General features: G+C 41.8%; 1 protein-coding gene across 1 annotated transcript; it reads left to right on the top strand.

Moving 5' to 3' along the window:
- The first annotated feature begins 589 nt into the window (after window positions 1-589).
- On the top strand, window positions 590-21,667 carry LOC147019390 (uncharacterized). Its single transcript, XM_085896644.1, has 5 exons — window positions 590-1,167; window positions 2,421-2,505; window positions 4,622-4,766; window positions 17,438-17,541; window positions 21,557-21,667. Exons 1-5 carry the CDS (start codon window positions 1,097-1,099, stop codon window positions 21,665-21,667), a joined length of 516 nt encoding a protein of 171 aa, XP_085752770.1. The 5' UTR covers window positions 590-1,096.
- Window positions 21,668-22,530: the final 863 nt, after the last annotated feature.

The following is a 22,530-nucleotide window of genomic DNA, read 5'->3' as shown; positions in this document are numbered from 1 at the left end:
GATACTTCGCAAAAAATATTTGGAAAATGTATCGATCGGCTGTTCGGCACGACAAATTTTAAAACGTGAAATACCTCGCTCGAGAGAAACATTGCACGCGGTTGCTTTTGATGGGCGTCTCAAGATGGCGGCGCGTTTACCTCAACATTCAGCCGTGAGAGCCAATCCAGTCCGTATTCGTCGTTCTCATAATAAGCCATGTGGAGTCATCTTATCACAATGTTCAATTGGTATTTCATCCGAACTACTTACTGCACCTGCTTCACTTTCGACATTTCATTTCAGTTCGTTTTTAAAAGAAAGATCTCAACTTTCTGACTAAAATTGTGCGTGTTTCCATCGATTAAAGCGCACAACATTATATCAACATTGGTAGTTTTTATTCACCTTTGCTCGTTTTCCTTTATTTTCAGCTTCATGTTTTTAACCATACATTTGCTCGGAATGTATTAGGCGGTGTATAATCGAAAACAAGAAATCGAAGCTGGTGTGCATTAAAAAAAATCTGTTTTTTCTCCTCGGTGAATCAGTCATAAATCGCAGATATTTAAAATGTTTTCGTTGTGTTCTTCCTCAGGTCCAAGGAAGGAAGTTGCTTAACCACGCGGTCGAGCTACCGGGAAACCACAACCTCGGCCGAGTTTGTCCGGACCGAGTCGCTGTTACCTACTCGGATCCGGCGTAACCGAGTGGGAGTTTCCAAAGCCTCGCCGGTCCAATGACAACTTTCGGCACCGACAGCCTCACTAATTCTCAATACGCACCGTGCTGGGTCAATGGGAGAAAGGACAGAAAACGGGCCGGGACATTCATTATTAAAATATAACCCCATCCCCCCCCCCCCGTCCTCCCAATTTTTATTTATTTTAAAGTTGTATTTTATCAACTGAATGTTGATTCTGGTGTCTTGGAAACCACTGATCCGTTTCTGTGACGTCATTACTTTATTCCAACGGCCACCGTGACGTCACAATGTCCATTGGTTCATTCGTTTTGGTCACAGCGGTTGACGAGCGACCTGATCCATCTTGTTTACCTTTGAACTGAACGTAAAACCCGCCGTTTCGTTTGTTTTCCAAACGATAAGAAAGATCAAATGAACGAGGAGAAGGATATCCGGAGGGAACCCTCCGAGCCCCCAACAACATCGAATAATGTTCAATGCAAGTGAGTGTTCGTTGGTGTTTGAGGGTCTCCCTCGGGGTCAACTCTCGTTCATTGACGCCTTGTGTTTGCTGAAGTGACGTGAACAGGTTTTGTGGAACCTTTTGTATCCCTTTGTAATAATATATGAAAGTTTAAATAACGTACAAGGATTTTAATTATTATTTTTTTATACGTAGTCGAGGCTCATGCAAGAGCAAGGATTGTGAATAAATTAGAGGCATGGCGTGGGGAGGTTGTTTGTTGGTCAATTCGGGGGGAGAGAGAGAGAGAGAGAGAGAGAGAGAGAGAGAGAGAGAGAGAGAGAGAGAGAGAGAGAGAGAGAGAGAGAGAGAGAGAGAGAGAGAGAGAGAGAGAGAGAGAGAGAGAGAGAGAGAGAGAGAGAGAGAGAGAGAGAGAGAGAGAGAGAGAGAGAGAGAGAGAGAGAGAGAGAGAGAGAGAGAGAGAGAGAGAACAGACAGAGAGAGAACAGACAGAGAGAGAACAGACAGAGAGAGAACAGACAGAGAGAGAACAGACAGAGAGAGAACAGACAGAGAGAGAACAGACAGAGAGAGAACAGACAGAGAGAGAACAGACAGACAGAACAAAAAAAAAAAAACAAAGCGAGATTGATCATGATTGAAAGACGTGTTCCAAGTGTTTCACCAGCTTGTGAATTTTTTCATGGTCTGAATCGAGGGAACAGGCTGCATCATGCCTTTCTGAAGGGTTTGGGATGTCTCGACACACGGTGGACTCATCAGCAAATAGCCAAAGAGGATTTCCCATAGTCAATCACATCATTGATAAAGATCAGGAATCGGACTGGGCCCAGAACACTACCTTGGGGCACACCAGCCATGACAGGGAGAGTAGTTGAAAGGATTCTGTTCAGTGCCACACGTTGGATACAAGAGTGGAGGAAGTCAGTAAGCCATGTGTGGAGTTCGCCTGAGATGCCATGACATCCAATGCATGATGTGATTATAATCAGTAAAATGATGTGAGTCTGATCAAGAGAACATTCTCCATGAAATAGCTTGATTGGGATTGGTGGTGGAATTTTCATATTAATGAAAATGTTTAAGGAGGAAGATTAAACTTGTTAAAAAAATTGATCGTTGAAGGGATTTCCTCGTTTTGAAGTGTTCACGGTATACGATGTGTTTTTTCCTTGGTGTACAAGTGAATGTGCAGTTCAGGAAGGTTCATGGTGATCCTTTCAGAATACACCTTTAAATGGTGAAATTAATATCTGTGTTTGTTTTATCCAGGCTGGCTTCACAAGAAATACAATCAAATGGGGAAAAGAAATACGCTTTCTCTTTCCAGAAGATTGAAACTTCACATACATCCTTGGTAAAATTTACAAAAAATTTATATATATATATATATATATATAATATAATGTATATTACTGTATCTTGAAGTTATTCATTCTTTACTTTTTAAAAGATAATTTCATTTGTTGGGGTGACTTGGGTAAAGGGTAAAGGCCCTGTCACACCTTGACGATTTAGCCAGCGTATGCCTGACGTATGCAAAATTTGGCTAAAACGCTGGCATACGTCGTAGTATGCTGGTTTTTTGTCGTACGCTGGCATATGTCTTTGTACGCTGGCATACATCGTAGTACACCGAGGTGCAAGTCAAATGTTACATGCTTGAAATTTTTTGACGTATGCCAGCATATGACCCACACGTTCCGCATACGCTTGGCCATAAGTTGTAGGCACGTTACGCGATCGTTGACACACGTCGACACACGTTACTTGTAAGTTACTCATAAATCGAAACATGTAGAAATAATGTTTAGCGTACCCGACACTTATTTCTAACCTATGAGTAACGTGTTGAAGGCACGTTACGTGATTGTTGACACACGTCGACACACGTTACTTGTACGTTACTCATAAGTCGAAACACGTCAAGGTAATGGTTAGCGTCAGTGTTCCAGACTCTGTTTTTTTATTTTTTATTTTTTTTCTTCGGTATTTTTTTCTTCAGGATGACGGTGATGTTGACACTTCGATTTCTATTGCGGTTATGATATAATATAATTAATAGGCTGCCACTCAACGATTTAAATCATAACCGCACTAGAAATCGAAGTGTCAACATCACCGTCATACTGAAGAAAAATAAAAGAAACAGGGAGTCTGGAACACTGACGCTAACCATTACCTTGACGTGTTTTGACTGATGAGTAACGTACAAGTAACGTGTGTCGATGTGTGTCAACGATCGCGTAACGTGCCTACAACTTATGCCAGCGTATGCGGAATGTGTGTCATACGCAGAGTACATCGAGAAATTTTCAACATGCTGATGACGACGTATGCCAGCGTACTACGATGTCTGCCAGCATGCCCTTAACGTATACAAAACTTACCCATAACGTATTCGACGTGTGCCAGCTTGGTTCGGCAAATTTTTCATACGTCGGCATAAGCTGGCTAAAACGTCAAGGTGTGATCGCGGCTTCACACTTCGATGTCTGGTGCGGTTATGATTTGAATCGTCGAGCCGCAGCCTATGAATAGCCTACGCCACGTGGTCGTTGGCGATACGCTGCCGCGCTATGCATAAGTTAGACTATCGTTGGGCATAGGTTGTGAACGCCGACAACATGCTCAACATTCGTTGGTATAAGTTATCTATATGTGATTGAAACGTTCTGTGTACGTTACTAATACGTTATGCATACGTCCAACATGTTATTATACGCCCAAAACTTAAAAAAAAACTTCAATAGTTCAGCGTACGCCAGCATTTTACGTACATTTTGATACCTTGCCATACGCTGGCTAAAACGTCAAGGTGTGACAGGGCTCTAAGAGACAAAACACATTGAAACACATTGGTGATTGAATAAGAACAGTTTCTCTCTGCAATCCCTGGAAGTTCCTGTCGGGTTTCCTACATCCAGGAGGGAACAGTTTTTATTTCCTGAGTCTTTAATAAGGTGCAACCACTTTGGTCTTACAAGCCCTAAATTGCATCTCAACAATCCGTAAATGGGAAATGTGGGTTTTGTTTTGTTAATCAGCCTTCGTACATAGATAGGCTCAGAGTATGATCAGGGGATGGGAAGAAATCCCCCCCTCCCACACCCCAAACTGGAGTCAGGCCGTTGGATCGACCAGTCAGCACTGCACACCTCATGTTCCGAACATTAGACCAACGTGACCACACCACTTGATTCACTCAGCCTGTGTTCCTCTTTGTGTGCAGCAAATGAATGGGATAAGATGTTGAAGATTAATGAAAGAAAAGTATCAAACAAAACACGACATCAGTGTATAAGTACCATGAAAGGGAACCGAAATTAAACCGTTTTTATCATGTTGTTGGTTTCGATCATTTACACCTTGTTGTGAATGATTTAAAACACAATACACCTCAAAAAAAAGGAAACTACATCAAAACACATCGCAAAATGGTCTTGTGTAACGTGTTGTCATGTCTTCTCCAGGGAAGTCAAACAACAACTTGGCAGGCCGGTTATTTGACCGTTACAAAGAACTTCGAACCCTTATTCCCTTTTCAAGGTCACCGCACAAATGAAGAGGAATTGATGGACACCATCAATGTTGGTGGGAATACACCACCACACTCAGGTAGGTGTCATGGCTTCTTTGTTGCTAATTGACGTATGCACACACCTGTGTTTTTAGGTCATCTCTAACCAGATGACCGAATAAAATCAGTCTCGATGTCCGTCTGTCCGTACTTCCCCATTTTTTTCTTCCGATTTTCTTGATATTTGGTGTGTGGGTAGATGTCGATGAGGCATGCACGAAGGTATGACGTTTGACCCGATTGAAGGTCAAGGTCAACGTCAAGATCACTCCAAAGTTGCGAAATTGTCCATTTTCCAAATCTATCTCCTCTGCCGTTTATGATCCGATCTTCGAAATTCCTTCGTATTCTGATAATAAGGAACAATATCTAAATTTACTCGGGCCGGTTTTTTTTTTTAATTCGTCCTGGTTATCGAGTCACGTGTCTTCAAAGTTGGAAAAAATCGTCGATGTGATACGGTCAAAACAGCGATGACCGTCACCCCCAACCGGGGGTAATTTTTTATACATGTAGTCAGGCTCTTGGAAGAACTAGAACACAGAACAGATCAGGATGCAACAACAACAAAACGACCAGTAGGAGGAGAATGGGGGAAATACCAACGGCAGTGTGGAGAGAGAAAATAGACAGACACGCACAAACGAGGGAGGCGGGTAATGATGAGTATGGGGTTCAGGTAACTTAACCATTGGCTTCATGGTTAAGTTGCTTGGCTCATGATCCTGTTGGGTTGTTGAATTAACAACAGGTAGGGTAGATTCAGCCTGTCATCCTTCCAAGGTCGGCACAATGAGTGCCAGAATGCTGGTATCCTGTGTCGGAGTGGCAACCCGTCCAGGATTGTGTCCAATAGCCAAGGAGATTGTTTCGGCAGCACCAACGCTCTGCACAGAGTATGGTCCCAATGGATGGATGGATCCTTCCAAGGTTGGCAAAAGGAGTCCCAGTGTGCTGGTAACAGGGGAGTAGATGTAAAATGTTGCTTCTGGGACACCCATTCAAATTAATGGGAAAAATGGGAAAATCTATCTGACCCCAGCACCAAAAGCTCAAAATGGGAGACACTTCCTCCCCCTCCCAAACAAGCAAATGAAAAATTGAGACTTACTGATTAAAGCACTTCTTCCCCCAACATAATCACAGTCCTTTCATATTTTCATTATACTCAAAGAGTGAACCAACGAATATTTGTCCATGTTCTACTTTCGGGAATAACTTAATTTTCTTATAACATTCATTTCCATCGAGTATATTTACAAAGAATAACTTGGAACTTGGTTCTTGGTTTAAGTCCCTTTGATGAGCAGAGATGAAATGATAAACTTCTCTTCATGCTTTTGTTTGACCACCTTCTGAGCCACATATCATTTTGACATTGTAGTAAATTGTTTTTCCATTGTTCAGTTGATAACCATCAAAGCTTTCAGTCCATTCAAGGATATTAATTTTTTTTCTTTACATCGTCCAACTTATTTGTCGTTAAATTTATCCGCTTATTTGTTTTATCTACTATTACCCCAGTTATTTCTTCAATAAGACTTATTTGATAGTTCTCACATTCGTTATGTTTTCTATTTAAATACCAAGACTGATTACATGTCCACTCTTTGGTTTGGTTATTGCTTGGTTCTATCATTTATAAATCAGTAAAAGACAGCGGCAGCCCATTAAAAATCGCCACCCCAATATCTTAACACTTGTACTTATAACCATAAAGGAGACGATTGAATCCATTCTCTAAATTTTATCTTTTATCATCAAAAGCTCCTAATGCTTTCTTATTTACCTCTTCTGTGTATAATTGATGTTTATAACTTGTTATTGTCTCGGGCGTAGCCAGGCTGAGGCAGACGAGGCAGTTGCCTCGTCGCTCATTTCCTGAAATATGATCTGGCCTGAGCCCTCTGGCCATCTGAGCTCCCTGGGGAGTAAACTATCAAAGCTACCCGGCAGTGCTCTGAATGCTCTTATCTCCACTCCTATCACAATACCTAAATAGGACAATACCCCCCCCCCCCCCCCCGACAGTGACTGAACAACCCTCCTCCCAGTACATTGATCTCATGAGGCACCAGCTCGTGCACTTGGCTCTGTCATTGCAATTGAATGATGACAGAACATGTGGGGTTGGGCGTGGTGAGAATACGGGGTGGGTTTACCATGGGGGCTAAAATGTTTTGACACAAATAAAATTTACTGTTTGACTGTATGGATATATATATATATATATATATATATATATATATATATATATATATATATATATATATATATATATATTCATGATTAATGTGGTTGAAATTAACATTTTAAAATTTTGAGCATTGAAATTAGCCAAGAATAGGTTTCTGGGCATCAAAAATGCATTGGCTTCTGGGGGCCTCGAGTGGCCCCCAGACCCCTCGCCGTGATAGCTTCACGCCATTGGCGCTCGCAACGCTGCGCTACGCGCACCGTCGCATCAACCAAGTTCACCTCTTTTCGCCTCATCGCTTTTGGACTTCTGGCTACGCCCTTGATTGTAGTCATTTTTTTCTATACTCTTCCTTCTTTCAGGTTAAACAGCTGTAATAATGTTTAAAGTTTATTGTTTCCTTGATTATATTTTTCTTTATTCCCTTTAGCTTCTTATCACACCTTTCAATGTTATTATTATCAATATACGTAAAAGCATAAGACTTTGATCTCAATCCTATAAATTCACTCATGACTTTCCCACCCAATTCATCTTTAAACTTACCAATAACCTTTTTATTCTTTGATAAAAACAACACATCACCTGACTTATAATTACTTGTATCATATATATCCATATTATGAATCATATCCTCATATACAACACTTGTCTTAATTTCTAATATAAAACTATCTGTATCCATATATAACAATGACACATTGTCCTTATACTTTGGTTTTAAATTATTAGAGTAATAGTCATACATTACCGACTTTGACAAGTCAAGAATTGATGTTCCTATATAAATAGGTTTATCCATTTCAATACTCTTTTTTTCAAATGAATAGCACAAAAGTTCTCTGAAAACACCTCCGCTCGCTTAAAACTTGGTCGATGAATTAACTTTGAAGCTTGTTTCCAAGATGTGGCAAGTCTTATGTTTTATCGATTCCTAACATTCTCCATCGTCTTTCCAAATACAGCATTATTCATTGATTTATAAAAGTCCTTTTCAAAATCTGTTTTTGCTTCTGTTCTCCTTTTTGTATTAAAATCAATATACTTCTTTAACCAATGACTTTGTTTAAATTTCAAAATCCTATGAATTTTCCGAACTCTCAATCCAGCAGATAAATATTGTCTCAAGTTCCTTTGATGTAAAACATAACTTTCTTTATCATTTAATGCAGTAAGTAGTTTTTCTGTAGATTTACCTTGCATGTTAAATGACTGTTGGTAATCACTTAACCATTCTTTGCTTGGACTTTCTTTATCAGGGGCTTAAGGAAGGTCTTTATGTTTGTTATGAAGTTCTTCTGGATATTTTAAATCAACCTCAAAATAATATCCAACTTCAGCTTCATCCAATTCTTTTTGAGAGGAGATAACAATGTCTTGTAAAACTTTTTCATAATGTTTTTCTTTAACCCATTCAAGTTTTCCATAAGGTAAATATTGAGACATAGCCCACCCATACAAATTGTTAGCATCATAATACATCAGGTAAGAGTTGTCCTCATTCTTATTATAATCAGGAAGATATTTGTTATTTGCTTCAGCATATCTCTTGGAACATAGTTGAGATATTCCTCCTCTTTTAGCCTAATCTAGCATTAAAAGCATATCGATATCACTGATTAATTCCAAAACCTGTTTTATCATTTTTAACATGGCACGCCAAGCCACACCTGGGGCTGTGTAATAGTGAGCGGGGTCTAATCCATAAGAATTTTTATTATGACAGACTGTTCTAAAAGTCCCAAACACATCAGCCAATAACAATACATCAGTTTTAAGATACATATCATGATATTTTCCAAGATTCTTTATATTAAACTTCTCCCAAACCATTTTAGCTTGTGTATAATCTCTATCGGAAATATGGGTTTTATTCAACTTGCCAGAGGAACTTTCCCTTGATGGAAGTTGTGTTTCTTTAAACCTCTCAAATGAATCCATATCGTCAAATGGATATATTCTCTTTTGTGATAAGAGATCAATCTCTTCTTGATTTGAGAAATGTGATTTAACATTCAGAAAGTTTTTAATATATGATGCTGACTTAGATAATAATGGACTTGCTATAAACTTGAATGTGTCAAGAAAGCTGATATGGGTTATGGGGGATGTATGAATTGTTTTTGTGAATGAGACGTATTTTTGATCTGTGTTAGGAATTGCAGAAATATGTCTTTGAATGTGTTTGAAAGACATTCAGACATATTTCTGAAACTTTCAGATGTCTTTGAAAGTTCATTAAGAAATAGATGTGTCATAGTGAGCATTGTTGTGAAGAAAGACAGGAATAAAGTTTGGGGGCTTTTAATTAAGATTACAACAGGAATGAGCTGGACTTCTATATTTTCCACGAAGATGACAATGATCCCTAACTTTAACCTCTCCCTCAATTTTCTCCTCACAAATATGAGATACTATTCTTCCTAAATTCCTTTTTCTCTCCCTTTGTTAATGACATTAGTTTATTGGTTTTAACCATTATTTCTCTCAGTCTTATACAGTCTTTTTCCAATCGTCTAACAAACTTCTTCTTCTCCTCTATAAAGTTCTAACTTGTATTTATCACCAACAGATGATTTGATATAATAACAGAAACCACAAGGAGTATGTTTTTGATATTTATTTGTGTATGATTTATTTGGATTTGGAGAAACAGTATCTATCTTTTCAAGGATACTTTCAAAATCAGCATTTATCACAAATGGATGTTTGTGAGATTTGTTTTAATCTTTGAATGATATTTTCTTTCCTACTTTTGGTATATTAATTACGGTTGATTTTTGATTACTACAGTATTTTGAATGTTGATTTAATCGTTCTTTCGTATGAAAGAAGTTGAGACATCTCTTTAAGGGATATGTTTTATTTGTTCTTGTGAGTTGATTAATGTTGATAAATTTTTGAAAGGTGATGGAGAAATTGCATCAATGGAGAAATTGCTCACCTTGTGAAAGAACAAGGTGATGCACCAAAAATATTTTTTATAGATATTCAAAAACAAACTTCAAAATCAACTATTAAACTTAAAAAGAATTACAAAGTTGATTTCACAATATTGATAATTCATTTAGAGAGTTATTGGGTTTCTCCTCAAAAAAGATTGAAACTAATGGAACGTTTTACAGTGATAATGTCATTCAAATATCCTCGGGTATAAATTCAGCATTAATTCACTATGATTGGATTGATGGTGCTTATAATAATGGAATAAGAACAAATACAATATTTTCATTCAGGCAATACTCAACTCTAATTTGTTATAAATTCAATATGGAACCCAAAAATCTGGTTTATCTACCTGTGTCAGGAAAAACCATATACAGAGTAAACTTTAAGAAAACCAACTAAGATAATCATATGATTTCCTTCAATGCAGAAATTATATCCATCATAATTCACCTACGTGAAATTTTCCAATAAATAAATACGATGGCCATTGTGAGGAAACATGAATTGGGAAAATATAAAATAATTACAGTGGATGGGATGTTCCTTTCCCCATAGTATAAGGGTGAAGGTATGTATCTTGGTTGAGGATACTACAGACCAAAAAGTCAACGGGGTGTAGGACATCAATTTAGAAATAAAGGAGATGGGATAATTGATACTCCAATGGGTATAGGTTCAACTATTCTTAAACATAAAGTTCTAATAGGTCCAACCGCTTCTGCCGTGGGAAATGTAGCGGGTGCTATAAAGAGTATCAAAGATGCCCAAAAGGAATCTCATAAATTACAAGCAATAAAAGAAATTAAGAATGGCAAAACTCAGTTGTCTCCCCAAGAACGACAGAAAATAATTCAAATACTTGGGTCAGGGTTTCAAAAGTTTTAACATCTTTTTTTCCTAAATAAATACAAGTATGGAAGCAATTGAGAGTATCTATGATTTGGATGATACCATTGTCATCTCAAACTCTACTTAAAAAGAAGAATACTGCAAGGTAAATGCAATAACTGGAACAGACTGGAATACAAATAGAACAAAATGTTTTGAAATAAATAATCAACAAACTAATTTGAATCTCACCGAAAGTTTCTTGTTGTATAAATTTACATTCGCTAAGGCTGTGAATAACACAAATGCTAAACTCGTAAATGATTTCTTCAAGAAAATGTTTGATAGTGTTCATTTGTATATTGGAACACAAGAAGTTGAAGCGGTTGATTAGGTCTCTGCTTCATCTGAAATGATGAAATTTACACTATATTCATTTCGTGATAGTGTTACGAATCTGGAAGCCATTTGCACACAAACAGACAGCAGTCCATAAGCTTAGTTATTTCAATAAAGATGTGTTTCGTTAGATTCCACCCTATGTCTAAAGGGAATTACATGTGTGCACTGCGAAGTTTCTTTCTAGTTAGATTTTTGCAATACCCAACGCCCATCCAATCAATCCTTTGTTCTTCGCACCATCGCCATCCATCGCCCACGTGCAACGTGTCATGTACAGGGGTGGGGTTCCCTCCGCCCACCGTGAGCTCATCCAATCGACAGCGGCCGGCCCGACAGCCGACCCAAAATCCCCCCTCCCTGCTACAAGGGTGGATGGGGAATAGGGTGCTCCCCTGGTTGTTCCGTCTGGGTTCTCAGACACGCACGGAGGGAGGGTGGTTGTTGCCCCCTCCCACCAGACCTCCTACAATCACGGATGGCCACCATTTCCCCCCACCGAACCAATCAGGAGGCTCATCACCTCAGGGCCGACTCCACCCCAGCCAGATGGAGTGTTCGGCCCGTCCAATAAGGGGAGGTCACTGATTGCCTGACAACCCCCTCGTCCAATCCAGAGGCGAGTTACCTCAGAGCAGTTCCCTCGACCCGTGGGGGGAGGGAGGGGGGAGGATAAGAAAGGTGTTGAGCTGTCGTCTATTTTTGGTAGAAAATACAGGTAGAAATCTCATTTTGAAAAAAGTTATACAAAGCGATGGCCAAATTAACTTTTTAAAATTGTTGATGTAATCGGTACAGTGACTTGAACTTACAAATTATGTGATTTAGAGGGGGAAGAGATTTTAGGTTCATTTTATTCACAGGAATTACAAAAGACAAAGATAATAAATTGAAGGGGAAAAAATAAAAAATTGACTCCACCCCTTTTGACTCCACCCCCTTTTTGACTCCACCCCTTTTGACTCCACCCCCCTTTTGACTCCACCCCCTTTTTGACTCCGCCCCTTTTTGACTCCGCCCCTTTTTGACTCCGCCCCCTTTTTGACTCCGCCCCTTTTTGACTCCATCCCTTTTTGACACAACCCACACAAAACACACCCATGCACCCCACACCCACACAAACCACATCCATGAAAGCCCCACCCACACAAGCCCCACCCACACAATCACATCCACATGATTAGTGATTAGTTTATTAGTTCCCCACATACAATATGTTTATTTAATTTAAAAATTGCTCCATCCCTTCTTTGTTTACACCCACACAAGCCCCACCCACACAAGCCCACCTATTCAACCCCTCCCCTTCCCCTTCCCCTTGTGCACCCCCACCTTTGACCCATCACACCCCCTCATCCCACCCCCCACCCTTCCCCACACACACATGGGGAGGGGAGGGGTGGGATGAGTGGGAGTGTTGAGTCTTTGGGGGAGCGCACCTACCCCCCAACCCCAACCCAAACCCTCCCCCACCCCCACCCTCCCCTTTAAACCTCCTTTATTCTTTTTTTTGTAATTAAGAATTAAATAATTGTAAGTAAAGCATACATAATTAAACAAGTTTGAAAACATTGAACAAAATCTTTCGCAGCAGTCCGACGGTTTGTGATTTTGAAACTTGATCACCATATTCCATTCAAAACAGAGGGAAAACATTAGGGATTAGAAAGATGATTATATAATGATATTGTGACGTTCACGGGACTTGAACAGTCCCGCCAACGTAGAATGAGCCGAAACGATGGAGGCGGTTTATTTATTTATAACCCAAAGATGGCGGTTCTAATCGCTCTACCGCAAACGGGACGAGGAAGGTGGCACGAGTCGCTTTTCACTGAGTTGATAACGTTTATTTCTCTAACCAGAAATAACAAGACTCGGCAAGAAGAGGGATCCGGGGCGATTCGACGGGATGGTGGTGTGGGTTCGGGCGTGGGGAAAACACAAACAATTCCAATGGATATACCAATCTCAAACCCTCTAAGGCGCCAGGTACACACACACACACACACACACACACACACACACACACACACACACACACACACACACACACACACACACACACACACACACACACACACACACACACACACACACAACGTTGCTGGTCCTCGTGGTCAGACTGGCCCGTGGTGTAGACTCAACAGTCCCTGGATTGGCGTCGGACGAGCTGGTGTTGTGCTCGTCAGGGGCAGGGGACACTTCCTGGTGCTGTCGACCTCCTGGTCCTGGCTCAAGTCCGCTCACAGCCTCCCAGGGAACCAGTTCTGGCGCCAAGTTGCGAGCAGGAGAGGGAGGCAGGTCCGCCCGCCGTTCGACCCCATACTCCGAGCCAGCAGAACCCCAGAGCCAACCAAGGTGAGGCACGAGGCACAGGAAGGCCTCGAGACACGATGAAACCAGGGCCGAATCAGCGCAACAACACAACACGCTCCCAGCACAACAGCCTCCACCAGAACAGTTTTTCTGTTCCGATCTTCTTCCTCTTCGCCTTTTCCCCGAACAGAGCCTTTTTATCCTCCCGTCCTCGTCACTTCCAATCGAGCCGTTTTATTGGCCCTGCGCCGTCGCCTTCTGCCAATCGTGATCACGGGGCGGAGCCATCCGCAGCACTGTCCTGTGACGTCACGGCAAGCCTCCAGGGAATACTAAAAGGGGTTTACGCAGACACACTTACCCTATCCCGTGTCCCTATCTAATTACGTGACAATTATCATTTCCCCCTTGAAGAAATGGACACTTACTAGACAACTTATCACCACTGAATTGCTACTTATTACATCGAGATCCCGTTACACTCGAACAGCGTGGCATACCTAATTAAACATCCTAATTACCCTTTGAATGCATACCGCCCCCTCAAAAGTAACAATATTAATAAAATTATAAATAACACATTTACCTCCAGAAGATTGAGTTTTGTGCCAGATTCATCCAGACAGGCATTTAAACTGAAAAAAAATAATTGAAAATGAGTCAACACTCCGTGGTTCAAAACAGACAAAAACAAGTGGAAGTCCATGCATTGCGTGTCGAGCCATTGTGTAATTATGATGCAACATAGATGTGAAACAGGAATCCGTATCTGAAGGCCCTGTCACACCTTGACGTTTTAGCCAGTGTATGCCGACGTATGAAAAATTGTTGTAAAACGCTGGCACACGTCGAATACGTTATGGGTAAGTTTTGTTAACGTTAAGAGCACGCTGAAACACGCTGAAGCACGTCGGCATACGTCGTAGTACGCCGAGCTCGTCGACAAATTTTCAGCATGCTCAAAATTTTCCGACCTGCTCGGCGTATGACTCACACGTTCCGCATACGCTGGCCATAAGTTGTAGGCACGTTATGCGATCGTTGACGCATGTTGACACGTTTCTTGTAAGTTACTCATAAGTTGAAATACGTCGAGCTAATGTCGAGCGTACCCGAAACTTATTTCTAACCTATGAGTAATGTGCTTTGAACCTATGTGTAACGTATCTCAAACGCATATTGACGTATGTAGATATATTTGACGTCTTCCAGACGACCACAGAACTTACTGAATGTGTTTCTAACTTACAGCTACCGTATAATGGTGTATTGACAGCGTTTAGGGGAAATGGTATATAAAAATGGGGTTCACAGGAGGAACCCGTCAGTGTTCCAGACTCCATGTTGAGTAGATGTCCATGTCAGTAGTAGTAGTAGTAGTAGTAGTAGTAGTAGTAGTAGTAGTAGTAGTAGTAGTAGTAGGAAGAGGTTCATGTTAGTAGTAGTAGGTGAGCGTGATGGGGAGGGTGTGGGTGATGATGGATCCTCCTTGCGTCTGCGTCCACGGCCACGGCCAGGAGACTTATTTGCAGCATTCTTCGAAGTTTTCTTCGGCATGACAGTGATGTTGACACTTCCATGTCTAGCTTGGTTATGATTAAAATCGTCGAGCGGCAGCGTCCATTTAAATAGTCGAGCGGCAGCAATTTAAATCATTGAGCGGCAGCCTATTAATAGGCTACCGCCACGTGATCATCGGCGATACGCTGCCGCGCTATGCAGAAGTTAAACTATTGTTGGGCATAGGTTGTGAATGCCGACAACACGCTAAGCAATCGTTGGTATAAGTCATCTATAAATTATCGAAACATTCTGTGTACATTACTAATACATTATGCATACGTCCAACTTGTTATGAATACGCCCAAAACTGAAAAAAAACATCAATAGTTCAGCGTATGCCAGCGTTTTACATACATTTTGATACGTTGCCATACACTGGCTAAAATGTCAAGGTGTGACAGGGCCCTAAGACGAGGTTTTGATTAAAAATACTAGATGCGAAAAACACAGGAGACACCAAAAACACGGAAGCATCCCTAAGCTTAGTCATATCTAACGATCGACACGCAATTAACACCAAAAGAAACAGAGACAGAGAAAGACACAGACAGAGACAGACACAGACAGACAGAGAGAGACAGACACAGAGACAGAAACAGACAGAGAGAGACACAGACAGAAAGAGAGAGACAGACAGAGACAGACAGAGACAGACAGAGACAGAGAGAGACAGGGGGATAATTTCTCACCTTTCTTTTGACTTATCCAACCTCAGGTGGTGTGAAAGGTCTTCCAACCTCCGAGACGTGATACCTTTTAATTCTCTTCAAAATTCTTGAAGATATCCAAGGATTTCATTCATCTTCTGCCATTCTTCATGATATGCCTTGGCTTCATTTTCAACGTCAGCTATTAATGATGTTGTTTTATGGGGACAACCTGTCAGAAAAAAAATTCAATAAACCAATGTCACCCGCAGGGTGACCCGTATCTTGCCAAAAGGTGACCACGTGTGACTTCTTTAAGGTCACACTGAGGTGAACAGAGCTGCTATGCACCAGGAGCGACTCCTTGAGGAATATCTGTCTATGAGAGATTCCGGTGAGAATCGTTCTACAGAGTAACCATGAAAAATATGCTTTTGCCTCATAACGTCACCAAATGACGTCATAATGTCTCAAGCTTGACATATCTAGAAAGCACTCCTCGAGGTGTTCAATTTGAGGTACTACACGATATGGTTCCTAAAACTTGAAAATTTGACCTTGGGGTCAAATATGTTTGACCTCAGGAGCTAACCATGAAGGTCAAGGCCAATCGCCACCAAAAATTAATCAGCTGAGCGCCAGACCATGAACTATATTCCCATGAAGTTTGAAGACGATCCGATCAAAATTACTCAAAAAATAATGGTTTCATCGACTCCGCTGATTTGCGACAAAGTGACCTTGACCTTCAAAATTTTGTGCACTGAAAGGGACCTCTATAGGCCTCTGATATGCGAAGTTACAAAAATTTCCAATGATAACTGTGCTCTGCAGAATTTTTTATACGTGATTACAGACAAACAAACAAACAAAAAAAATAAAAAAAAACATACAAGCTGACTAACATATCTTGCAAAAACTTCGTTTTGGCAAGATAATAATTATTAATCGTATAGTGATTTAATTCTGTATAAAACAACAAATAATCAATCGGTTTAAGGATCTCACCTCTCTTATGAAAAAGATTGATCTGCAAGATCGGAGTACTCCTCTGAATACTCCAGTCTCTGAATGAAAGAAGCCAAAGCTTGCGAAAATTAAGTTATTCCCGAAAGTATAAGAACATGGACGTATAAGCTCGCGAAAATTAAGTTATTCCCGAAAGTATAAGAACATGGACGTATAAGCTCGCGAAAATTAAGAACATGGACAAATATTCGTTGGTTCGCTCTTTGAGTATGATGAAAATATGAAAGGACTGTGATGATGTTGGGGGGAAGAAGTGCTTTAATCAGTAAGTTTCAATTTGCTATTTGCTTGTATGGCAGGGGGAGCAAGTGAGTCTCTCATTTTGAGCTTTTGGTGCTTGGGTCAGATAGTTTTTTCCCTTTTCCCATTCATTTGAATGGGTGTCCCAGAAGCAACATTTTACATCTACTCAGGGGCATGGCATCAATAACACAGCTGTGCCTCCAGAAAATGATGCAGCCAAGCATCCGCAGGCTGCACACAAATAAATAAATAATCCCTTCACATTAAAAAAAACTTTTTTTTATTACTTGTGAAAACATAACTGACAGGGGGACGTTTTACGCTTTCATCATGATGCTGTCACCCCAGATTCAAACATCACGTGTTGTTTTATTATTCACCTTTAAACTCCAGAACAGGAAGACGTGCATGCAAGATCTCTGTATTTGGTTCACTGATTGAATGACATGATATATGTGCTGATGAAGAAATGTAATTTGAAAAACCTTTTGCTTTAAACAATGAAAATGTTTTTATCCCCCGCTGACATGTTCAGAAATGATGGTTGAGCAAACACAGATGTTGGCTTTTCAGTTCACACCTTATGAAAATTCACCTTTATTGCAACGCATCCGTCCAAAACCCTCCAAGACTCGTAAGGTGGGATGCTTTTCACTCACGTTTCATAAATTAATGTGTGAATTCTATCTCACATTTTTCTCCACTCCATCGTTGATCTTTCAATACTTTTTTGGGGATATACAGAGTCAAGGCTTGTGGAAGAGCTCGAACACAGAACGAATCCGGATGCAACATAACAAAAGGAACAGCAGGAGAAGTTAGAAATATCAACAGCAGAGCAAAGGGAGAAAATAGGTGGAGACGGACAAACAAGGGATTGAGGTAACGATGAGGGGCAAGGGAGAGCACAAGGGGAGAACAATTCTCTTGAAGACCTGGACGTTAGAATGAGATTGAAAAGAATGGGAAAGTTGGTTCCACAGGTGGGGAGAATAAAGAGAAATAAATGAGTGGAGGTGAGCAGTAATTCTGGATTTTAGCAGTTCCATGAAGAGGGGCTTGCTGGTGCGCCATTTGTGTCCTGTGGATTCCTGGTGGGGGGCAGGGGTGGGGGACAAAACACAGAGAGGGCAGAGGGTCAGGTCAGCTTTGGTATGGGAGCAGGTGCCGGAGCAGCGCGTTGCTGCGTCCACTTTCCTTCAGTACTCCAGAGGCCTCCGTCTGGCCATCCCCCAGGCAGATGCCTGGCCCATCCCCATCTCATTGAGATGCTGATCAACCGACTGCAACCCCAAGGCAAGTGGTCGGCCCATTGGCCTCCTCCACTCACGAGGCTCCCTTGCTGAAAGAATCTGGTGAGCAGGATCAGTCAGGAAAATGAGCCACATGTCCATACAGCCACAGCTGAAACTCAGACTATGCAGGTAACAAATCTCATTTGAGTCTCTCTCAGCAACCGTTCGTTGGACACAATGTCTGACCAGCGATCACCAAAGATTCTCCAAAGAGACTTGGTACCAAAGGAATTTCGTCTCCATCTCAGATCCCTGGTCAGATTCCAAGTCTCATATCTGTACAGCAAGACTGGAAGCACCAAGGACCTTAAAAGTTGGACTTCAGTCCTCCTGTACAGGCACCAACCTTGCCACACCCCATGATCGAGTGAATCCATGACTCCCCAGGCCCGACCCAGACATCTATTCACCTCTGGCTCACAGCAAGCAGAGACATGAATATCACTGCCAAGATAAGTGAATCTCTCGGTGACCTCAACATCCTCACCACAAACAGGTACAGACGAGATGGCAGCATCCAAGATGTCAATGAAAGCCTGGATTGTAGTTTTGACCCAGAAAACCCATGATCCCAGGCCCCCAAAAGTTTTGACCCAGGCCCACAAAAGGATATCTCGAGTCTCCACAAAGATGACTGCATCATCTGCGAAATCAAGGTCAGAGAGCTTGACATTCCCAAACGATGCAACACAGCTTGATCTCTCTGACATCCTCCCCAGAATTTAGTCCATACAAGCGCTGAAAAGTATGGGGTCCATTACACACCTCTGACGAACTCCGGTAACGACTGGAAATAAGTCGGAGATGGTATCATCACATCTCACAGCACTCTCTGTGCCAGAGTATAGTTCAGATGTCAGATTGATCAGTTTATCTTGCACCTCAAGAAGACCAAGAATCCTCCAGAGAGCATCCCAATTCACTGAATTGAATGCTTTTCAGAGGTCAACATAGGCTGCAAGCAGCCCCTGCTGAAACTCTTGTCTGTGTTCGGTGAGGACCCGATGGACAATGATATGGTCAATCATTGACTTATTTGGTGTAAAGCCTGACTGTTCTGGATGCTAGTGCTCAAGCAGATGGTGGCGAAACTTGTCATTAATTATCCGAGCAAACACCTTGCCCGGCACTGAGAGCAGCGTCACCACTCGTAAGTTATTGCAGTTCTGGCGATCACCCTTCCCTTTCCAGAGAGGAACAACAAGGCCCCACTTCCAGTCAGTTGGGATGATGCCTGTGTTCCAGGCAGAGCACAGAACTGCATGCAATGACACCAGTACAGCATTTCCACCAGCCTTGAGAAGTTCAGCATGGGTGCCACAGATCCCAGGACCTTTACTCCATTTCAACCGGTTCACCACATCCTGTGTTTCCACAAACTAAGGTGGACCACAGTTGATTGGAGGGTCAGCAATAGGGATGGGAACACCCCTGACATCCAACTCAACCGCTGGTGGATCAGCCTGGTACAGCCATTCAAAGTAACCGGCCCAGCAGGCCTTCACTTTGGATTATCCTGTCAAGAGCCCACACCCTCTGCTCTCACTGCAGTACACCGAAGGGACGGGCTTGGAGGAACACAATGCGCAAATTCCACAGTAAGCATGATGAGAATCACTTGACCACAGGTGTTGCTCTACCCCCTCACAGATTCCTCATACATAGGCCTCCTTGTCCACCCAAAGCGCATGTACAGTTTTACGTTTTAGCTCTCTGAATAGTTCAGCTAGTCCATTAAGTCTGACCCTGCGACTATGGTGAATGGTATCCAGTTTCCATTGAGAGACAAAATTCTTCTTTGCCCTTCAGTGAGTTCCAAGACATCCACCAGCATCATCAAAGATGGTGGTCTGGAAGGCACTCCACAACTTCTCAGGATTCCCCAAAGCACCCAGACCCCCAAATCCCTACCCAGCCTGTTCGCAAACTCCTCAGCTACCCCGTCATCCTTGAGCTTGCCAACATCCAGCCTAGGCTGGGATGGTACCGTTCTCCTGGATTTAAGCTGCAACTTCAGAGTCGCTACAATAAGCCTGTGGTCGGTTTTGAGGAACTGAGCACTCCAGTCGGCCCTGCAGTTCTGGATCATCCTCCAGGACCCAGGAGTTGAGTGTTTGCTAAGATCCAGGAGTTTGAATGACTGAACTTCTTTTAGAGGGTTGTTGAGAAAGTAGATGGGATGGTTTGTGGTATGGTCCTTTCAGAGAGAGAGACAGACAGACAGACAGACAGACAAACAGAGAGTGTGTGTGGGATTTCTCAGACTAAAAGGACCTCTTCCAAGTGTTTGACCACTTTGTGATTTTGTCAAGGTCTGATGAGATGAAAGAAACTGCTGCCTGTCAGAAGGATGAGGGATGCCATGGCAGAGGGTGGAGTCATCATCAAAGCGATAAAGAGGATTTTCCAGAGAGATCATTAGTGAGGATTAGGAATGGGACGGGGTCTCGAACACTGCCTTGAGGCATTCCAACCTTGACATGGAGAGGCAAAAAAAGGATTCCATTGAGAGCCACATGTTGCTTACAAGAGTGGAGGAAGTCATTGATGTAATCATGCAGTTGACGTTGGATTCGAGAGGCAGAGAGTTTGGAGAGCAAGGCAGTATGCCAAACTGCATTGAAAGCTCGACATATGTCCAGAGAGACGGCCCTGATCTCACGTCTGATATTGAGAGCCTCCATCCATTGTTGGAACAGGAGAAGCAGCACGTCAAGGTAGTGAGACCTCATCCTCATCTGAATTGGTGATCTGGGATGAGGCTGTGGAGAAAGGGAATGATTTTATGTCAACTGCAACGAACGATTCCATGACCTTGCTGATTATTGTAACTAAGCTAATTGGTCTGTAGTTTAGGTGATCGGTTTTTGCACCTTTTCATGTCATGCTATGATGCTGGTTGATGTCCAAGCTGATCGTAGATGACCAGGGTAAATGACAGGGTGGAAATGGGAGAGAGCAGCAGAGCATGTTTTTCAGAATCTTCAGCCGATGCTGTCCAGTTCAGTTCCGGAGTCAGAGTTGAGGGTTGCTAGAAACGTGTCCACTTTCTCAGGTGCAAAATCGAGAGTCCAGGAGCAATTGGGTATGGTTGGGAGGGGTGGAGAGAGAGAGATAGAGATAGAGATAGAGATAGAGATATAAAGATATGTAGTGCCATTGGAAATGAGGAAAAGGATCGAGGAGGAGCATATTCGAGAGATAGACTTGACAAAGTGCCACCATGTTTTTGAGGAAGGAGCCTCCATTTTAGAGGATACTGCCTCCATTTTTCATTTTACTTTCATTTTACTTTTTGTCTACCTCCACATTCATTAAGCCTCCATTTTCCATCCAACACCTCCTTCTTCCTTCACTAGATGATCAACTCAAACTTCCGCTTTTTGCATCTTTGGCCCCGACCTTTGATGACGGCCGATGTTCTACGTACCAGTGCAGCTCGGCAAAGCACGAACTTCAGAGCTCGGTGAGGTGGTGAGAAATTGAAGATGTTGTTTTGATAAGTTGTGGTTTGGTTTCTCTTTTGATATGGATAAAGTGAATGTTGCTATCTCAGGCACTAATGAGTGAAACTAATTTAATTTTGATTGAAAGGCACATCAGAAATAGAATACAAGAAAGTCAGAGGTGTTTTGCAGGATCCCAAATCAATGACTCATCTTCCATTTTTTGGAAGGCAACTTTAAGCTGGCTATTCCATCTGTGAGCATGAACTTCTGAATGTTACTGATCCTACATCATGAGTTGAAAGGGCCACTGTGCGCCAGTAAACTGCCTTTTGGTTCTACAACCACGAGTTCACATAACCGGTACACAGGTACTCATGCGCAGTTAGAAAAACACGAAATTCAAATTCGTACTTCAATGATATTAGGAAAGCTCAAAAGCACAACAACCACAACAGAGGCTTTTTGATGGAAGGTTTTCTAAGATAGTCTAGCATTGAGGTAAGATTCTTCCATGATAATTCTGATCATTGATATTCTGTGATTTCAAAACTTAAGTGTACAACATTAAGTCGTCAAATTATAACAATATCATTTTTGTTATATTGTAATATTATAACTTGTTCGATTGAAAAACAGATCGATCTAAGGAGAATGCATGAGTGAAAAGGAAGAAGATAAGAGGAGATTCACAGACATTCGGAACGAAGAATGAGCGGTTTGCGAGTGTCTCGTCTTGAACGGACATTCCAAGAGAGCGCTGACGCTTATCGAGGAGAAGGATGCATATAAAGCTGAGAAGTGCTGGTACTCATTGGAGAACCCATTAAAAAACATTGTGTGAATCCCTGTCTATCGCATTACTTCCTCTAGATTTGTGCACTCTC

Source organism: Eptatretus burgeri, chromosome 9 (assembly GCF_056783735.1).
Source record: "Eptatretus burgeri isolate ZD-2024b chromosome 9, Ebu_testis_v1, whole genome shotgun sequence".
In the NCBI taxonomy this organism is placed as follows: Eukaryota; Metazoa; Chordata; class Myxini; order Myxiniformes; family Myxinidae; genus Eptatretus; species Eptatretus burgeri.
The sequence above is the reverse complement of the archived record's forward strand: the minus strand, read 5'-3'. Positions and strand labels throughout refer to the sequence as shown.

What these genes read in the sequence shown, in the direction of transcription:
- LOC147019390 (XM_085896644.1), top strand. Translation starts at nt 1,097, where the DNA reads ATGAACGAGGAGAAGGATATCCGGAGGGAACCCTCCGAGCCCCCAACA. An exon ending in AAACTTCACATACATCCTTG is followed by an intron (nt 2,506 to 4,621) that starts GTAAAATTTACA and finishes TGTCTTCTCCAG; the next exon opens with GGAAGTCAAACAACAACTTG. An exon ending in AACCCTCCAAGACTCGTAAG is followed by an intron (nt 17,542 to 21,556) that starts GTGGGATGCTTT and finishes TTCCTTCACTAG; the next exon opens with ATGATCAACTCAAACTTCCG.